The sequence below is a fragment of the Peromyscus maniculatus genome, chromosome 3 (genome assembly GCF_049852395.1).
Source record: "Peromyscus maniculatus bairdii isolate BWxNUB_F1_BW_parent chromosome 3, HU_Pman_BW_mat_3.1, whole genome shotgun sequence".
In the NCBI taxonomy this organism is placed as follows: Eukaryota; Metazoa; Chordata; class Mammalia; order Rodentia; family Cricetidae; genus Peromyscus; species Peromyscus maniculatus.
This window is the reverse complement of record NC_134854.1, coordinates 161,035,140-161,054,130: the sequence shown is the minus strand read 5'-3', so window position 1 is coordinate 161,054,130 and position 18,991 is coordinate 161,035,140. Positions and strand designations below refer to the sequence as shown.

The 18,991-nt window shown below is 41.0% G+C and overlaps 1 protein-coding gene across 5 annotated transcripts in view; it reads right to left on the bottom strand.

Moving 5' to 3' along the window:
• Positions 1 to 18,991, bottom strand: part of Aebp2 (AE binding protein 2) — a 50,185-nt gene that overhangs the window by 24,454 nt on the left and 6,740 nt on the right. For all 5 annotated transcript variants that reach the window (XM_076568136.1, XM_042274247.2, XM_015995374.3 and 2 more), the window contains exon 2: positions 13,277 to 13,484. In XM_076568136.1, coding sequence (XP_076424251.1) covers positions 13,277 to 13,468 — 192 coding nt within the window. In that variant the 5' untranslated portion in view covers positions 13,469 to 13,484. The remainder of the gene's footprint in view (positions 1 to 13,276; positions 13,485 to 18,991) is intronic.

Genomic DNA, 18,991 nt, shown 5'->3' with positions numbered 1-18,991 from the left:
GATCTCACTCTGTAGACCAGGCTAGCCTTGAACTCACAGAGATTCGCCTGGCTCTACCTCCCAAGTGCTGGGATTAAAGGTGTTCAACTTTTAAAATAAACAAATATTTTGTTATCAAGTGTTTCTACTCATGGATTCCTGTTCTCACATGCTTATTAAAAACCTGTATTCTTAGACTGTTCTTCCCATTGAGAGTCTTTTCAGCTATCTTACTTCTGAAGTGAACACAAGAGCTAAGGGATGAAGACTGATTATCACTGTAAGAAGTACATTCTCAGCCTCAGGGAACCAAACCTGACCAGGTCTAGAAAGGTCCAGCACTAGCAGCCTACTCTTCCCTTCCTTAGTGTAATTTCTGAGTATTCCAAACACTGGCAACTGTCCCACACACTGCAGTCTTCCCCTGAAAGAACTGGCACACCTTGCCTCAAAACAAAAACAGCAACGAAGCTACTTTTGAGAATCTTCTTCCTAAGAACAATTACATACAGAATCACTTCAGTACTAGAGTCCTACATATAGAACACACCAAAAATACATGCAGACTGAAGAAAATACATTAAGGGCTGAGAGTGCCGCTCTGCAGAGAGTGCTTGCCTATCATGCCCAAAGCCTGGGGCTGAATCCCAAGGAGCACCAAGAAAAAACACAGGTTGGAGAGACAGTTCAGTGTCCAAGAGCACTGGCACTCTTGCAGAGACCGGCCTTAAATTCACAGCATCTACTTGGTGGCTCCAGGGAATGTGATGTTTTCTTCTAGCCTTCTTGGGAACCAGCATGAATTTAACATCCAGTGTGCAGCAAGCGACTATGAACTAATAACAGAAGTCAGAATGGACTCTGTGATCCACTCTGGCTTTTGATTTTCTCAGATGGAGCTGAGTGCCAATTCTAATGCAAGCTGGACCTAATGACACAACAAGCCTAACCCCAGCTCCTTAGCAGATATTGCAAGGTCTGGGACTGCTGTGTGACCCAGCAGTTGGTAGAGTACTTGCCTAACATTCACAAAACCTGGAGAAACTAGGCTTAATGACCCATGCCTGTAATCTCAGCAACTGAGAGATAGAAGCAAGGGGATTTGAAATGCAAAGTCATCCTTGGCTACAGAGCAAATCTGAGGCCAGCCTGGACTACATAAGATGTGATCTCAAAACAGAACTTACTCTAACAAGGCAGCATCATTGTTGACCATCTAAATGATCTAGCCAATGGTAATGCACATAAATGTCAGTTAGGCACACACTGCATTTCAAAAACACTTCCTCTTCCTCCACTGATTCCTGGCCCTTGCATATTCATCCTATATTCACCCTATGTTTCATAGTCCAAGTTTTAAAAGCTATTATACCGGCCTGGCAGAGCAGGCCTGTAATCGCAGCTGTTCTGCAAGACGAAGCAGGAAGATGAGTGCAAAGCCTGCTTGGGCTACAATCAAAGTTCAAGAAGTAAATCACAGAGGACTCACATTCAATACACTCACCACAAAAAACGTTTCCAAGATTACTTTTCGATCGGTGAGGTGGCTCAGTAGGTAAAGGCACTTGCTGCCAAGCCTGAAAACCCGAGTTCAATCCCAGACACACATAGTGGAAAAGCCAATTCTGGCAAACTGGCCTCTGATCTCTACACTCCGCGCCCCCCCCCCCATACACACACAATAAACAGTGGATAAATTTAATATAAACATATTTAAACAGATATTTAAAAGGTTACTTAAAGAAAATAAATCTACTGAGTATATAGTGAGTGGCATGCCTTTAAACCCATCACTGAAGAGGCAGAAGCAGATAGATCTGTGAATTTAAGGCCAGCCTGGTCTACATACTGAAACCCTATCTCAAAATTGTTTGGATGGAGCCGGGCGGTGGTGGCATACACCTTTAATCCCAGCACCTGGGGGGCAGAGGCAGGCCGATCTTTGTGAGTTCGAGGCCGGCCTGGTCTATAGAGCAAGATCCAGGAAAGGTGCAAAGCAACACAGAGAAACCATGTCTCAAAAACCAAAAAAATAAAAAATAAATTGTTTGGAAGGCTTGGTTGTTTGAGATAAGTATCCTCAATATAGCCAGGCTAACCTCCATGATCCTCCTAACTCAAGCTCTCATGTGCTAAGATTTTTACAGATCTGCTCTATTAATCTAAAATCTCAGGTGACTTATTTTTTTCAAGACAGGGTTTCTCTGTGTAGTTTTGGTGCTTGTCCTGGAATTCACTTTGTAGACCAGACTGGCCTCAGAGAGTGCTGAATTAAAAAAGGCGTGCACCACCACCGCCCAGCCTCAAGTGACTACTCTTAATTAAAGGAAATGTAGGGCTTTTAGAGGGACCCTGTCTCAAAACAAGGAATCAGGACAGGGGAAGAGGAGGGAGAAGAATGAGACACAAAAGAAAAGGACAAGGCAGAACCTAAGACTTTGGACACACAATTGTAGCTGTTCACGAGTGGCTATGGTTTGCTTTATGTTATTCTTTAGTACTCTTTTTTAAACGTTTATGTGTTTCGCCTGAATCTGTGCACCACATCCATATATTGCCTTTGGAGGGCAGAAATGAGGACTGGATGCCCTTGAACCTGGAGTTACAGACAGATGCTAGCCACCAAGTTAAGTGCTAGGATGAGAACCTGAGTCCTCCAGAAGAGCAGCCTGTGCTCTCAATCACTGAGACCCCTCTCTAGCCCAGTTATTTGGTTTGGAGATAAGGTCTCACCTGTAACCTCAGAACCTAACTAGGCGTCATCCTTTCTCAGCCTCCCGAGCAGGCAAATGCAATTTTCTGACCTTGAGAAACATTTTTTTGTTTTGTTTTGTTTTGTTTTTCGAGACAGGGTTTCTCTGTGTAGCTTTGCGCCTTTCCTGGAACTCACTTGATAGCCCAGGCTGGCCTCGAACTCACAGAGATCCGCCTGGCTCTGCCTCCCGAGTGCTGGGATTAAAGGCGTGCGCCACCACCGCCCGTCGAGAAACATTTTTATACTTGATTTTTAGAAACACTTCTAGTATAAAATGATTTTATTTTTCTGTGGTTGTTGTTCTGAAGCAGGGTCTTACCATGTAGCCTTGGCTGGAACTTGCTATGCAGACAAGGCTGACCTCACATTCACAAAGATCCAACTCTCACTGCCTCCCCAGTGTTGGGATTAAAGGTTTGCCTCACCATATTCAACAATGGGTCCTATAAATCAATTAAGGTTTAGCTATTTTAATAAATTCACAGTCCAGTCTCATGTGATATGGAGAAGCGTTATGTATTATTAGGGAATACTGGACAAAACAAATATAGTAACTAACTTATCTGTGGTACATGCCTATATTCTCAGAATTCAGGAGACAAGGGAAGAAAGTGCCACAAAGTCAAGGGCAGCATGATAAACCAAAAAGTTCTAGGCCACTATCTCAAAAAACACCCATGCCACTATGGAGAATCCAAAGTACAGACACAATTTATTGTATGTAATAAGAAAGTTTTACCGCTCTTTTTTAAATTATACAGAACATTCTCATGTTTTGTTTTGCTTTGTTTTTTTAATCGTTGTTGTTATTCTTTGATACTAATAGTCCAGGGCAGCCTAGATATCCCTACCTCAGCCTGAGTGCTAGGATTATATAACCTCAGTATACTCATAATCCATTGTTTAAGTAATTCAATCTCTCATATGCTCAACCACACTACATATGAAAAGGTCAGGACGGGTGCTGAACAGATGGCTCAGCAGTTAAGAGCACTCGTTTCTCTTCCAGAAGACCCCGAGTTCAATTCCCAGCACTCAAAATGGCAGCTCACAGCTGTCTATATCTCCAGTCTCTGCAGGCACCAGGCATGCACAGAGTGCAACAGCAAAACACCCAAACACATAAAAATAATCATTTTAAGGGGGTTGGAAAGATGGCTCAGCAGTGAAGAATACTTGCTACTCTTGCAGAGGACCTGGTTTTAGTTCCCAGCACCCACATGGTGGGTAATAACCATCATAGGCATGTATAAAATATACATAGATACATAAGCAAAACATCCATACAAATAAAATAAATATTTAATTTTGGGGGGTTTTGTTTTGAAGACAGGGTTTCTCTGTGTAACAGCTCTGTTCTGGAACTCACAGGTTGGCCTCAAACTCAGAGATCCACCTCCTCTGCCTCCCACATGCTGGGATCAAAAGTATGCATCACCAATGCCCGGCTTAAAAACAGTTTTTAAAAAGAAAACCTAAGGAAAAGCTCCTGTTCAATAGCCAACTAAAATTAAATCTCACATGGACATGACAATACAGACAACTTGAAGCTGGTAGAGGTGGAGATGTCTCTATACTATCCATGGGCTCTTACTTCTCCCAGGGTAAGGATTACAAAGGGAGAGAAAAAAAGAACAGGTGATAATTTAGTATTTAGATCCTGCTAACTTACTGCTCCAGTAAAACTCATCTTTTTCTGTTTCATGATGGCATTTTAATATTTAAAGAAACAAGAAATCTAAAAACATCATTAGGCAATCAAAGTCAGATATTCCCCTTGTACTCATGAGGCTATAGGCTCACTGTCAAGTTTCTTGTTAAGTATGCACAAAGACCTAGGTTCTAGTTCCAGCACTGGAAGAAAACAGAAGTCCTCCTTGTAGAAGATATGTAGACAACTTCAATACAGAAAGTGGTCACCAAAACAGCTATCCACTGAATCGGGGGTGATTCTCAAGGGGTCCAGACTGCATCTTGAGATGATAATGGAAAAGCCATAGGGAGAGACAATGAAAACTACACAATGGTGTAAATTTACAGGGTGCCACTGAATTAAACACTTGAAAACAGTTAAAAAGTTTCCTGAGGCTGGAGACACGGTTCCCCAGGTAGGAGCACTGGGAAACAGCAGTTATGGCTCATGCCTTTAATCCCAGCATTCGGGAGGCCAGCCTGGTCTACAGAGTGAGTTCCAGGACAGCCAGGGCTACACAGAGAATTTGTTTCAAAAGAAGGGGGGGGGGGGACCAAACAATCAACCAACAACCAAAGAACCAAAGAATACTGAGGGCTCTTGCAGAGTACCTGGGCTCAATTCCTAGCACCCACTTGGTGGCTCACAATCATCTGTAACCCCCCAGAGTCTCAGGGGATCAGATGCCTTCTTCTGGTCTCCATGGGACACTGCAGACATGTGATTCACAGACTTCCATGAAGACAAAACACATACATAAACTTAAATAGTTAAAATGGTTTATGTTACCCTCATTTCAACCAACAAGTATTCATTCTTTAAGACACAAACTCAACCAAAAAAGCTCAGACAGACCAACACTTGATTCCAGAACTAAACAGGCTGAGGAAGGATAATTGCAAAGAGTTTGAGACCAGCCTGGGCTTCATGGTGCCAGATCAAGACATTTGTGAGGGGTCAAGGAGATGTACAGCGCACGTGCTGTCTCTCTTGATAGATATGGATATATAGATATATAGTATAAATTTTAAATATATATTAATTATATTTATATTTTACTTATATGTATGAGTGCTCTGCATGTATATTCATGCCAGAAGAGGGCACCAGATCTCACTACAGATGGTTGTGAGCCACCATGTGGTTGCCGGCAATTGAACTCATCTCTCTAGCACCGGGGAAGGATAGTCACAGAATATTCTCAGAGCACAAAATATATAGTAAAACCCCATTTCTAAAGGGAAAAAATTTTTTTTCTTTTGTCTCTTAATTCCAAGGACCAAGTTCTTGTACTTTTTTATGACCCAGAAGCTTAGGCAACAGCCTGGTGCTTGTATTGGTCTGACATACATCAGTCCCAGACTTCACCCTAGGACAATCCAACATAATTTCCTGAATTAATAAAAGCTTATGGGCTGGCGAGATGGCTCAGAGGTTAAGAACACTGGCTGTTCTTCCAGAGGTCCTGAGTTCAATTCCTGGCACCCACATGGTGGCTCACAACCATCTGTAATGAGATCTGGCTCCCTCTTCTGGCCTGCAGAAATACATGCAAAACAGAACATTGTATACATAATAAATAAATCTTAAAAAAAAAAATGTCTGCCGGGCGGTGGTGGTGCACGCCTTTAATCCCAGCACTCGGGAAACAGAGGCAGGCAGATCTCTGTGAGTTCAAGGCCAGCCTGGGCTACATAGTGAGTTCCAGGACAGGCTCCAAAGCTACACAGAGAAACCCTGTCTTTAAAAAACCAAATGAATGAATGAATGAATGCATGCATGCATGCTTATACACCAATGACTGGTATGCAAAACCACGATGTACATTTCTACATTTCTTTAATCCTTTCATTTAGCACAGCAGCTAACAATTCCTCAGAGATCAGTACATCTCTTTTGTTCAAAACAGTACCACTCCTTTTTTGGCAACAGGACAAAGGGTGGGGTGGGATGGTGCTGAGGATTAAACCTAGTGCCTTTCACATTCTGGACAAGGATTCTACATTGTAAAAACCATAGTAGCACTGGTTCTCAATCTGTAGGTTGGGGACTGAATATTAGATATTTACATACATATGGTTGGGGGTCACCACAATATGAGGAACTACTGTATTAAAAAGTTGTAGCATTAGGAAGATTTTATGTAGTGGTATTTGCTCTGCCCATGACTTTGGGCTATTAGGGCCCAAAGGAGGCTGTTCTTCCTGCCATTGTAGGTGACCTCTTACAAGGGAAGTTAGAAGGGTCCCTTCCTGGGATTCCCTCCTGGTCAGATGGAGGACTACTTCAGCTGTCTACTCCATTCTGTATTCGTGACTGTATTTCTTCAATTTATATCTTAATAAATTCTGTTACCCATTTAATAGATTCACATGGATTGATCGTAAATGGCATCCAATGTAATTGGCAAGAATTTCCATCCAAAACCTGAGAAAGCTTTTAAAAAGGGTTCTAAAATGGAGCCAAGAGCAGCTTCCTAGTTGTTTCTCTTAGGCAAGCCGTGATACAGAGGCGCCACGGCATGCAGGCTTGAGCTACAGTATGGCGGTGGGTTCATGGTGTGTGGGCTTTACCTACAGCATGGCTGATTCCTGCCACAGTACACGAAGGTGTTTCCAAGCCATGCAGCATACTGTATAGTGGATTTAACTTTTGCTAGTACAAAAAAAAAAAAGTGTTGGGGCCTACACGATGCTGGGTGGAGGCATAAGCCTACCGCTTCCCAGACTCAGCTGTGAGCATGGATTCCAGAGCTGGTGGTAAACATACCTCCACCATGTTGGGAAGCTTGGGGTGGGGGGCAGGGGAGGTCAACAGCCAAAGTCACCAAGCAGCTTAACAGTTTAAAATCTCTCCTGGTCAGAGAAGGATTATAGATTCACAATAAACAGATTCAGATAGAATAAAACTCTAAACGGTTTACACTGTGTGTGAAAAAGTATGTAGGCTTGAGAGAAAGAAAAAGGATATACATAGTCATAAAAATAAAGTCTTATAAAAAATATAATAAGCCACATAAAGATGGAAATTACACAGTCTGGATTGTGTTGTCTTTGGGATTTGTTGTTGTTTTGTTTTTTAATATTTTTTTCTCCGGAATTGAGGACCGAACCCAGGGCCTTAAGCAAGCGCTCTACCGCTGAGCTAAATCCTCAACCCCTTGTCTTTGGGATTTTTAACTGGAGAGAGACATCTGATTGTAAAGGCTGCTGAGTTAAACCAATATGTATATTTTAAAGGTATCATGACTTCAAAATTTGTGTCTAAGGATATGTTGCTTTGGAAAAGAGGTTCTGCTTTTATTTCCACAGAAGATGAGAACCTGTGGATTGTTTCCAGGCTAATATGGTTTGATCAACCAAGACCCCCTGAAAGGTTGATAAAGCCTCACAGACTACTACAGCCAAGATTTAACGATAATTCTTCATTTTCTCAGGATCCCCACAAGATTGTCAGCGCCCCCATCAGTAGGAAGTAGCATGAGAAGCTACGCCCAAATTCCCAAAATATGGTTTATTAATGCTTTTTTATTTAAGGGGGGTTGATTTTAAATACAATCTCTTTCTAAAGAAGAGGGATATTATAGATATGATACGATGAAAGGGTAGATTATTGAATCTACTTTTAAAGAGCAACAACTTGTTTAAAATGTTTCACATTTCTATATTTTAGTTTATTACAAATTTAAAGTTAACTTTGTTATATGTATATTTCTACTCTTGTTTAAGGTATTGTGTTTATATAGCTCATATAAAATTGTAATATATATAATTAAGAAATACAGATTAATAGTCATCTAGGATAATCAAACCTAGTCATGTTAGTTAAGTTTTTTAGGTATATAAAGGTATATTTCGAGCCGGGTGGTGGTGGCGCCCACCACCCAGCACTCGGGAGGCAGAGGCAGGCGGATCTCTGTGAGTTCGAGGCCAGCCTGGTCTACCAAGTGAGTTCCAGGAAAGGCGCAAAACTACACAGAGAAACCCTGTCTTGGAAAAAAAAAAAAAAAAAAAAAGGTATATTTCGATTAGGTAGGTAATCTTCAAACACTTCAAAGACTGACAGAATACGGCATTTAAAATCTTTTTAAAACTTAAGACTTTCTGGACAATGAGACACGTCTGCTCTTGGCAGCACCAATTTACTTCAAAGAGGAAGAAAGGCATCAAAGACATTTCCATTTGGAAATTTGTCGTCTTCTTGGCACAAAATGGCCTGCTGGGCAAAGAACTGCCCTTGCCTCAACTGCTGACAGTATGAATGCTGTCATTTCAGGACAAGCAGGATACAAGGAAAAGCAACTACTAAACCTTGCCAAGACAGGATAAGATGGTCTTTCAAAATTCCTGCTTCTGAAAATGGTCTGTCAGATATCCTGTAGCCAAATTAGATGCCCCAACAGTGCTGAGTAACTTTTAGGTGACTGTCCAATTCTCGCAAGAATTTCAGAATTGCTGCTTGCATTTTCCATTTTCTCAGGTATCATTATTTTGCTTCTTAGTTTTTTGATGGAGTTGAAGACTAGATAGTTATGGTTACAATCTTATCTTAGCTAGAACATATTAGTACTAGACTTAGAATCTTCAAAGACAGGACAGCTACTGGAATAATCTCCGTAATTTGCCATTTACCCATGTTCTGGATATTTCTGGACATTTAGCATGTCTTTCTTGTTTGATGTTATTCTTGTTGTTTGTAATATTACAAACATTATAATATTATAATTAAAATATTAAATTATTATAAATTTAAAACATTAAACATAAATTTAAAACATTAAACAAACATTAAAATATTATAAACTTTTGTTTATAATATTACCCTTTGTTTTTCCTGGACAATACTTGATAATTATTCTTATTGTATACAATCTGCATTAAGTTTAGAACCTTCTTATTTAGACAGAAAGGGGAAATGTAGTGGTATTTGCTGTACCCATGACCTTGGACTACATGGCCAAAGGAGGCAGTGCTTCCTGCTGTTGGTATGGTGACCTCTTAACAAGGGAAGGGAGAAGGGTCACATGCCTTCTCCCTACTCCTGCCTGGGATGTGGATTTACTCCTGGTCAGATCAGAAGATGACTTCAACTCTCTACTCCAATCTGTATTTGTGAGTGTATTTCCTCAATTTGTATCTTAATAATAAATCGTTACCCATTAAATAGACTCACATGGATTGATCGTTTAAGTCTTATCTATAATAAAGTAATATACCAAGTCAGGTTCATTTTACTAAGATTAAGGAAATTCCAAGGTTTGTGACAAGCTCTGTAATACCATTAAGACACCTGTACCAACAACTGTCATGAAATGATATATCAAGTGAACATATTAGACAGCTCCATCTAATGAGAGAGCTACAGAGATGGCTCAAGAGGTAAGAGTGTTTTTTGGCTCCTGCAGAAGACCTGAATTCTGTTCTCAACACATGGTACACATACATACTTTCAGGCCAAACACTCCTACATATATAAAATAAATCTTAAAAAAAAAAAAAAGCCGGGCAGTGGTGGTGTACATCTTTAATCTTAGCACTCAGGAGGCAGAGGCAGGTGGATCTCTTTGAGTTTAAGGCCACCCTGATCTCACAGCAAGTTCCAGGACAGCCAAGGAGAAACCCTGTTTCAAAACAAACTAATAATAATAATAATAATAATAATAATAACAATAATGAATAAAAATGAAACATCTTGAGCCACTAAAATTTATATATATGGTTACTGTTAAGAAACTCAGGCCTGGGGCTGGAGAGATGGCTCAGGTTAAGAGAACTGGCTGTTCTTTCCAAAGGTTCTGAGTTCCATTCCCAGCAACCACATGGTGGCTCACAACCATCTATAATGAGATCAGGTGCCCTCTTCTGGCCTGTAGACAAAACTCTGCATACACAATAAATAAATATTTAAAAAAACAAAAACTCAAGCCTTCTCCCATATCTATCGTTATTCCTTTTTCCCTTCCCCTCCTTACCGGAAGTCCACACCCAAGTAGTATGCACTGTTTCTTTAAGGAACTCTACCTCTATTGCTGCTTTAACTTCATTCCCTCTCTTGCTCTGTATGTGTGTGTGTTTGACAAGCATGAAGATAATTGTGCAGTCAGCCCTTCCACCTTTGCCCAAAATCTTTGGATATGTACACAGGTAGTTAGGCTCATGATTGGTCACTACTTCTCTTCTTTACTGCATGTGTTTAAGTCTAAACTAAAACTGCTGTTTTTTACGCTTATTTTACGTGTTTAAGTGTCTTCTCTATCATATGTCTATGTACTACTTGTAGTCAGAAGAGGGTGCTGGATCCTCTGAAACTGGAGTTATTGATGGGCATGAACACTATGTGTCTTGCGGATCAAACCTAGGTCCACTGGAAAAGCAACAAACACTCTTACCCACTAAGCCAACTCTCCAGTCCCAAAACTCTTTAAATTATTATTAGCCAGGCAATGGTGGCGCATGCCTTTAGTCCCAGTACTTGGGAGGCAGAGACAGGCAGATCTCTGTGAGTTCGAGGCCAGCCTGGGCTACAGAGTAAGTTCTAGGATCCAAAGCCACACAGAGAAAGCCTGTATGTATGTATGTATGTATATATATATATATATATATATATATATATATATATATATATATATATATACATACCTATTGTTTATTTTTTAGATTTTATTTACTTTTATCATTATGTGCATTAATGTTTTGCATTCATATATGTATGTGCACCATGTGCATGCCCAGTACCCTCAGAGGTCAGAAGAAGGCATTTTGCATGGCTGTGGGCCACCATGTAGTGCTGGGAACTAAACCCAGAGCAGTCAGTGTTCTTAACCACCGAGTCATCTCTCCAGCCCTGTTTAAATTATTATTGTGTGGTATGTGGGCTTTTGAGACACAACATTCATGAGGAAGACACAGGACAACTTTGTTGAGCAAGCCCCTTCAGCAGCCATTTCACCAGCACACAGAACATTTTAATGATAAACTTCAACTTTGTTCCATAAAAAGGAAATTTAGTCTAACTTCATTTTTTTCTACATGCCTTTAAATAGCTGAGAATATTCACATAGGATGTGTGCCAATTTAATTCACAGGATCCAAGATTCAATCTCTCAAACCTACTATGAAATGCCAAGTGATCTCTATGTAAACATTGATCCTAATCCTATATATAGTAGCTAAGTCAAGTGCCAAAAAAGCTTATGCCACAGTATAATGTAAGTAGCATCAGGCACAAGCTCACAAAAGGCAGTATGGTGGTACCCAACTGCAATTTGAGCATAAAGTTAAGGCAGGATTGTAAATTAAAGAGAGCCTGGGCTACACAGTGAGACTTGTATCTTAAAAATGGCATCTGTAACAGGAAACCAATATGGTTAAAATATGGTAAGATACTAGTATCTGCTTTACTGGCTGGGGACTGGAGGATTTCACTCTAGTGAAAGAAGTAAGGTGAACAGAGTTCACCAGCAGACCAAGTGGAAGTATGCAACTTGACTGGCTACTCAGACATATGAAACTTAAGACAACCATTTACTCCTCAGGTATAAGAAAAGACTGCTGACATATTGCATCATTTTAAGGACAATTACTTCTTAAAGATATTTTGATTGGTGGGGTTTGTTGTTGTTTTTTGACAGGGTATCACTATGTGTAATTCTGGCTGTCCTAGAACACATTATGTAGACCAGGCAGGCCTCAAACTCAGAAATTAGTCTGCCTCTGTCTCCCAAATGCTGGGATTAAAGATGTGTGCCACTGTACCCAGCTTTAAAGGAAAGTTGAAAGGCAACACCACTGATCAAAATGATAAAAACACTTCCACAGTTGCCTATTCTAGTCCCTGCAAATCAACACAGGGTCCGTCTCCTGCATCCTACCCAAGCATTCTCTCACAGCTACATACTGCATCCAGTATTTTAAGTAGTAATCTGACTCCAGAAAGTTTAACTCGCTTAAACTATATATGGCAATTTTAACCAGATTAGCATCAGTCTACCTCCACAGTGAAGATATTAGCAGGCTCTAGGCCAGCCAGAGATACACAGTGAAGGAAACCCTGTCTCAAACAAACAAAAACAGTGAAGGCATGGCCTAGTATTATCTGTATTTACAAGGTAATATTCGTTTCTGAAAAATGTACTAACTATGGTCAACTAGATACAGTTAAGAATAAATAATTACTCAGGAAGGCTATCCTGGGCTACAGAGTAAGACCCTACATGAAAACAAAACAATAGTTGCTGTACTTTGACTGACCTAACTTGGTTGGCTCTAGATATTACATCACATGATATTAGATGACAAAATTAAGTGAGCTCCAGGAGGCTCCAAAGTGAATCTTTTACTAAGCCAACTCTGCAAGGGTATAGGTTAACACTGACTAATCAGAACATCTTCTTACATGAACTTCTGACCCTAGGAAAGATGTCCAGTCATTGATCATAGATGATGAGCTCCCTTTGCATTACAGGAGCCACATGTACCAACCCTGGCACCATCTCTGAGGCTGGCCAAGTGCGTCATGGTAACTGAGGCTTGACCAAGAGTCATAGGGATGCTGCCCATTCCCAGATGCTTTCCCCTTCAGTGCCAGAACCTGGGAACTCACTGTGTCCATTTATATTTCTAAGAACTACAGCTTTAAAGGGCTCATTTCTTCAAAATATTATCTAGGAGCAAAATGAAACCCAAAAAATTATATATCCTCCTTTCATATAATCCTAGCAAGTAGACAGGAAGAGAACAGAAAATGAGGGGGAATTCCCCAATTCCTTTCATGAAGAGAAAAATAAAATTCTACTAGCAATTATAAATGAATATAACCAAAACAGAATGAAAAAAAATGGTAAAACCAACCCCTCCGCGCTGACCATCTACGTGTATGGAACGGATGTGGTCTGCCAGGTCTGGGCTAGAGTTGAAGCACGCCTGGCACTGGTCCCAACAACAATTATAGGCAATGTGTTTGCTTGAAGAAGTAGTGCTCCCTTGTCCATTCATCATTGCTGGAGTTGAACGCCCACTGGAAATTGTGCTGTCTACGTCCATTAGAGTACTGCTTATGCTACAAGAGAAGAAAAAGGCTGTTACTCCTAGAAATTTACCAACGTAAGTATGATCTTACAAATACTGAATTACATACGATATTCTGATCTATACAAATAATGTATACTGACCAAAATTCTCCATTCAACTGCATTGCTTTGAAATTAGCTGGCAATGAAGTACAAGGTAAAAACACACCACGGCCTCAAATTCAAAAACAAAGCTGGGTGCCATGGGTACTAACGACAATCCTAGCACTTGGGAGGCTGAGGCAGGACTGCAAGAATTTGAGGACAGCTTGGGAGAGTGAGAATGAAATCCACTGTGAATAAATCTTAAAGGAGTCAACTGAACTCATGAGTCCAGGGACTCATTCTCTGCTTTGACACCTGGGTACCAAGACAAGGATGGTATGGCAGATAACCAAGCCCTAAAGATTTTTTAATCAATAGGGAAGGCATCCATTACACCTGTACAAATGCATCCTAGGAAGCTCCAGCTGAGTGATTTCTGCCTGTCGGCACTGACCAGCAAAATCAGATGGAGGTGAGCAGTAGCAATTTGGCCTTTCCCCTGGTCACCTGTAGACCAGGCTAGCTATCAGATCAGTATGTAGTACAGCATGACCTTAAATTAAACTTTTCATGACTCTTTGGCCTGCACCCAACTAGTGATGGGTAACTGGCACTGCCTACCATGAACATTCGTCCTTTTATTTTTTACATCTTTGTTTTTTTGAGACAGGGTCTCTCTATATAGTCCTGGCTGTCCATGTAGACCAGGCTCGCCCAATAACTCAAAGATACTCCTGTCTCCTAAGTGCTGGATTAAGTGTGCCATCACACCTTTTCTTTTCTTTCTTTTTCTTTTTTTTTATTTTTACTGTATGTAAGTGTTTTTTTATTTTTTATTTTTTGCCTGTCTGTGCACCACTTGGTGCCCAAGGACACTAGTGGAGGGAACTAGAGTTACAGGTGGTTGTAAGTTACCATGTTGGTCCTGAGAACTGAACCAGGTCCTCTAAGAGTACAAACAAATGCTCTTAACTGTTTAAGAGCATTGGTTTTCAGTCCCTTTTTAAATTTTGATTTTTGCCAGGCAGCAGTGGGAGGCACTTTGAGAGGCAGAGGCAGGTGGATCTGAGTTCCGGGCCAGCATGGTCTATAGAACAAGTTCCAGGACAGTCATGGCTACAGAGAAACCGTGTCGGGGTAAGTAAATTGTTTTTGTTTTCTGATACAAGGTCTAACTCTGCAACCAACCAGTCTGACCTGTAACTCAGAGGCCATCCTGTCTCAGTCTCCCTGGTGTTGAGATTAACTGGCTTTCGCCTCTAGGGATGGAGATTTATTTACCACTCATTTTGTGCCTGTAGCATGTTTTTTGGTTTTGTTGTTTTTCAGGCTGAGTTCCACGCCCATAACTCCCAGATAGTCTATGTCTTTTGAAGTGACTTCTTAGGAACTTGCTTGAGTTTTCAGATCTCTGAATGGCAGGTACTCCAATGAAGGTATCGATAGAAACAATACACATTTCCTTGCAGGGTTGTTTCTGTCCTCCCACCAGCTCCATCATCAGCTTGGGGGAGGCACTTTCACCTGCTGAGCCATCCTGACACCCTCCATCCCCAACTGAGACAGTCTTGTCATGCTACCCAGGCTGGTGCTGATTACTTTCATTTTAATCTCTATCCAACAAAAAGACTGAAAAATGCCCTTCGATTTTCCTTTGTGAGATCTTGCTAGGTAGCTCAAGCTCTTCTGCCTCAGAATTACAGGTATATACTACCATACCCAGCCTAGTCACAACTTTTAAGGTGTATGTTTTCAGTTTGTGGGTAGTGGTAACTGGTTTTGTTTAGTTTTGTTGAGATGTCTTATTGGCCCAGGCCTTAAACTTATGCCCCTCCTCTAAGTGCTAGGATTCCAGTTACACCATCACACCTGGTTCCTCACATTTTTATTATGAAAAAGCTCAAAATGGGTTATAGAAGCACTTGCCACCAAACCTGATGACCTGAGTTCAATCCCAGGACCCACATGGTAGAGAACCAACTCCAGCAAGTTGTCACTCTGACCTCCCTCCACATTCGTGCCCACACCCCCAAGCATGCTAGTACACATGCATGCATACACAAATGTGTATGTGAATACACACAACACACACATGCGTACACACACGTGTACACGCGCGCGCGCGCGCGCGCGCACACACACACACAGGCACATTCACAAAATATAATGTAATAATTTTTTAAGGAAAAGAAAGGGAGAATGGTGGTGGCATACACCTTTAATCCTAGCACTTGGGACAGAGACAGAAGGATCTCTGTGAGTTCGAGGCCAACTTGGTCTACAGAGTGAGTTCCAGGGGAGCCAGGGCTTGCTTCGAAGTGAAGCCCAGTTTGGAGAGAAAGAAAAAAAAAAGAGCTAGGGGCACACTAAGATGGCTTACCTAGCATGCACAGAACTCCTGGGTTCAATCTCTAGCACCACATAAAATCAACATGGTGGTATGCCTATAATCTCAGTACTTGGAAGGTGAAGGCAGGAAGATACAAAAGCAAGATCACCCTCAGCCTCCAAAAGAAACACTCACTTTGGAACTGGGCATGGTAGTTTACATCTCTGATCCCCACACTAAGAGGCTGAGGAGAGGATCACCGTGAGTTCATGGCCAACCTGGGTTATAATCTGAGACTGTCTCAAAAACCAAACAAAGCAACAATGATAGAGCTAAGAGGGGTAGAGCTCAGTGAGGAGGCACTCTCTTCAGCATGCTCAAGACCTACCATGAGAGAGAACAGACTCCTGCAAAGCTGTTCTGACCTCCACACCCATGCCTTGACATGCATGCCTACATGCACATGAAATAAATTAAAATGTAACATAAACAAGTTTAAAGACTGCCTCCCCAATCAATTCTAATCAAATACCATTTTAACTTTTATGTGTATATAAAATTTCATCTGAGGAAAAAATTTCAACCACTACTAGAAATTCTTAATTTTTTTTAAAATTTTGATCAATACATAGCTGTCTGTACAAACTTACAGGGTAAAGTGATGTTTCAATAACTGTACAATGGATGATGAGTAAACTAGGCTAATGAACATCCCATAACCTTAAACATTTATCATCTGTTGTAGTACACCCAAAACTCTCCTAGCTATTCTGATATTTACAATAATTGCCCTGCTGGGCAGAAGAGAACACCAGAATCTATTCTAACTGCAGCATTGTACCCTGTAAATTGTTTTTAAATTCTATTTTCTCAACAACAGACATCAAAATGTCCACTACTGTGATAACAGCACTTTTCTATTAAAGGGCTGGAAACCACTGAGCTCTCAGCTCGTAACAGGAAAGGATTAAGGGTACCATGCATGAACTAAGAAAATGCACACTCCCAACCCTTCAAGAAATGAAGGTTCTGATTTGAGGCTTCCCATAAGAACTTCCCTAATCTCTACCAGATCAGGCTCTCCCCCTTATTAATGAAAAACAGGATCTTTAGGACCTCTTCAAGTCACCTAATTATTACAAACCCCTCATGGCTGTAGGGAGTTAGGGACAGAACCTAAGGACTCATGCATGTATGGTACTTCTATAGCCTATAAAACAAGTATTCCAAAATCCTCATTTTTTTCAGGATAGACAATGGGCCAGTCACCTGGTGTGACATGTCTGTAACCCTCAGGAGGATTTTGACCTAGCAGCACTAAGTGGTCGGTCTCAAGATGCCAGGAGCATGGCTCACACCTGGGAACCCTGAGCTTCAGAGGGAGGCAGGAAGATTGCACAAAGTTCAAGGGTAGGCTCCTAAGTTAGCTTCTGCTGTCTACTGGATACAACCTCAAGTTCCCTGAGGGAATCTCAACTGGGGACAGCAGCTTGATCCACAGTCAATTCCAGGCTAGTTTGAGCAAACAAAAGGGAGAGGAGAGATAAACAGAAAGAAACACAAACATGACCATACATGTAGAATGAAAACTGCTTAAAATGGAGGGAAAAATACAGCTCTAAGAGAATTTAATAGGATCACAGTGAACAATATAACCTTGAGTTTCTGGCTGGGTTGGGTTGGGTTGTTTTTGACTCACAGTCTTGCTATGTGTCCCAGGCTGGCTCTGAGATTACAAAATGATGAGCCATGTCTAGAAAACCTTCAACTTCGTTAGTAATAAAGAGTAACCTATTTTGCAAATTGTTGATGATCTTAAGATCATACAAAAGATTGAATTTAACTGTAAACAATAACAGGTGGTTCTCTTTCCACCTATTAATACTGCCACTTACTAGAAGAATTGCTCTAGCTAGGCATGGTGGTGCAAAGCCTTTAATATCAGCACTTGGGAGACAGGCAGACAGATCCCTGTGAGTTCCAAGCCAGCCCGAGGTACATAGTGTGACCCCATCTCAAAAAAAAAAAAAAAAAATTAAAAACTCAGGATGAGGGATTGGAGAGATAGCTTAAGTAAAAAACATGACTCTGTCACAGAGCTGATTACAAAAAATTAGAGGCACATTAAAAATCATTAACCAAAACCAAGATAGTATTAGTATTATTACCCTAATTACAACTCATTATCACAGTAAACCAAACAGTCAAAATGGGTTTTTCTAATCAAAATTAAAAAAAGTTTACTGTCTATCCCCACAATGACTTCTCTAGAGAAAGACAAAGGATTTTTCTCCCCAAGACCCAGCAGCATTCACTAAATTGGTCAAAAGGGACTTTATGCAACAATGATGAAATGCAGTCTGTGGAAAACAAGCAAGCTACTTTATTCTATGGCCACTCTCACTCCACATTTCACACTGGGTTTGTTTCTAAAGTACACAGCCCTTCAGCATTACTCCATCCACAGTTCTCATCTAGCTGGAGACAGAAGCGATCATAATCATGCTCCGACTAACAGAATAAACACCTAACTTTAATACAATTATACAATAAAGTGTGACCTTTGACTTTGTTAACAACATTTCCAGGGGGCTGAAGACAGCTCTTGCATAGGACCCAAGTGAGTGACTGGTCCACAAGAAACTCCAAGGGATCTATCTGATGTCCCTGGCCTCTCAGCACCTATACTCACACAGACCCAACACAGATACAAACACACAAACAACAACAAAAACAAAATTTTTATAAATTCCAGAAAAAAAAATGTAATCCAAATTGACATTTTATAAAAAAAAGTCAGATCTATGCAAATTGTAAGCTAACCTGGTCTAGAAATGGAGTTCCTGGACAGACAGGGGCTACAGACAGAAACACTGGGGGGGGGGGGGGGGGTCCTGCCAGGCCAGTGACATGGCTTAGAGGGTAAAGGCACTTGCTCCCAAAGCCTGGATACCTGAGTTCCATCCCCAAACCACATGAAAGTTAAAGGAGAGAACTGACTCCTACAAGCTGTCATCTGATCTCCACACACAAACATATAAAAAAGCAAAAAGAAGTTGGGCAGTGGTGGCGCATGCCTTTAATTCCAGCACTCGGGAGGCAGAGGCAGGCGGACCTCTGTGA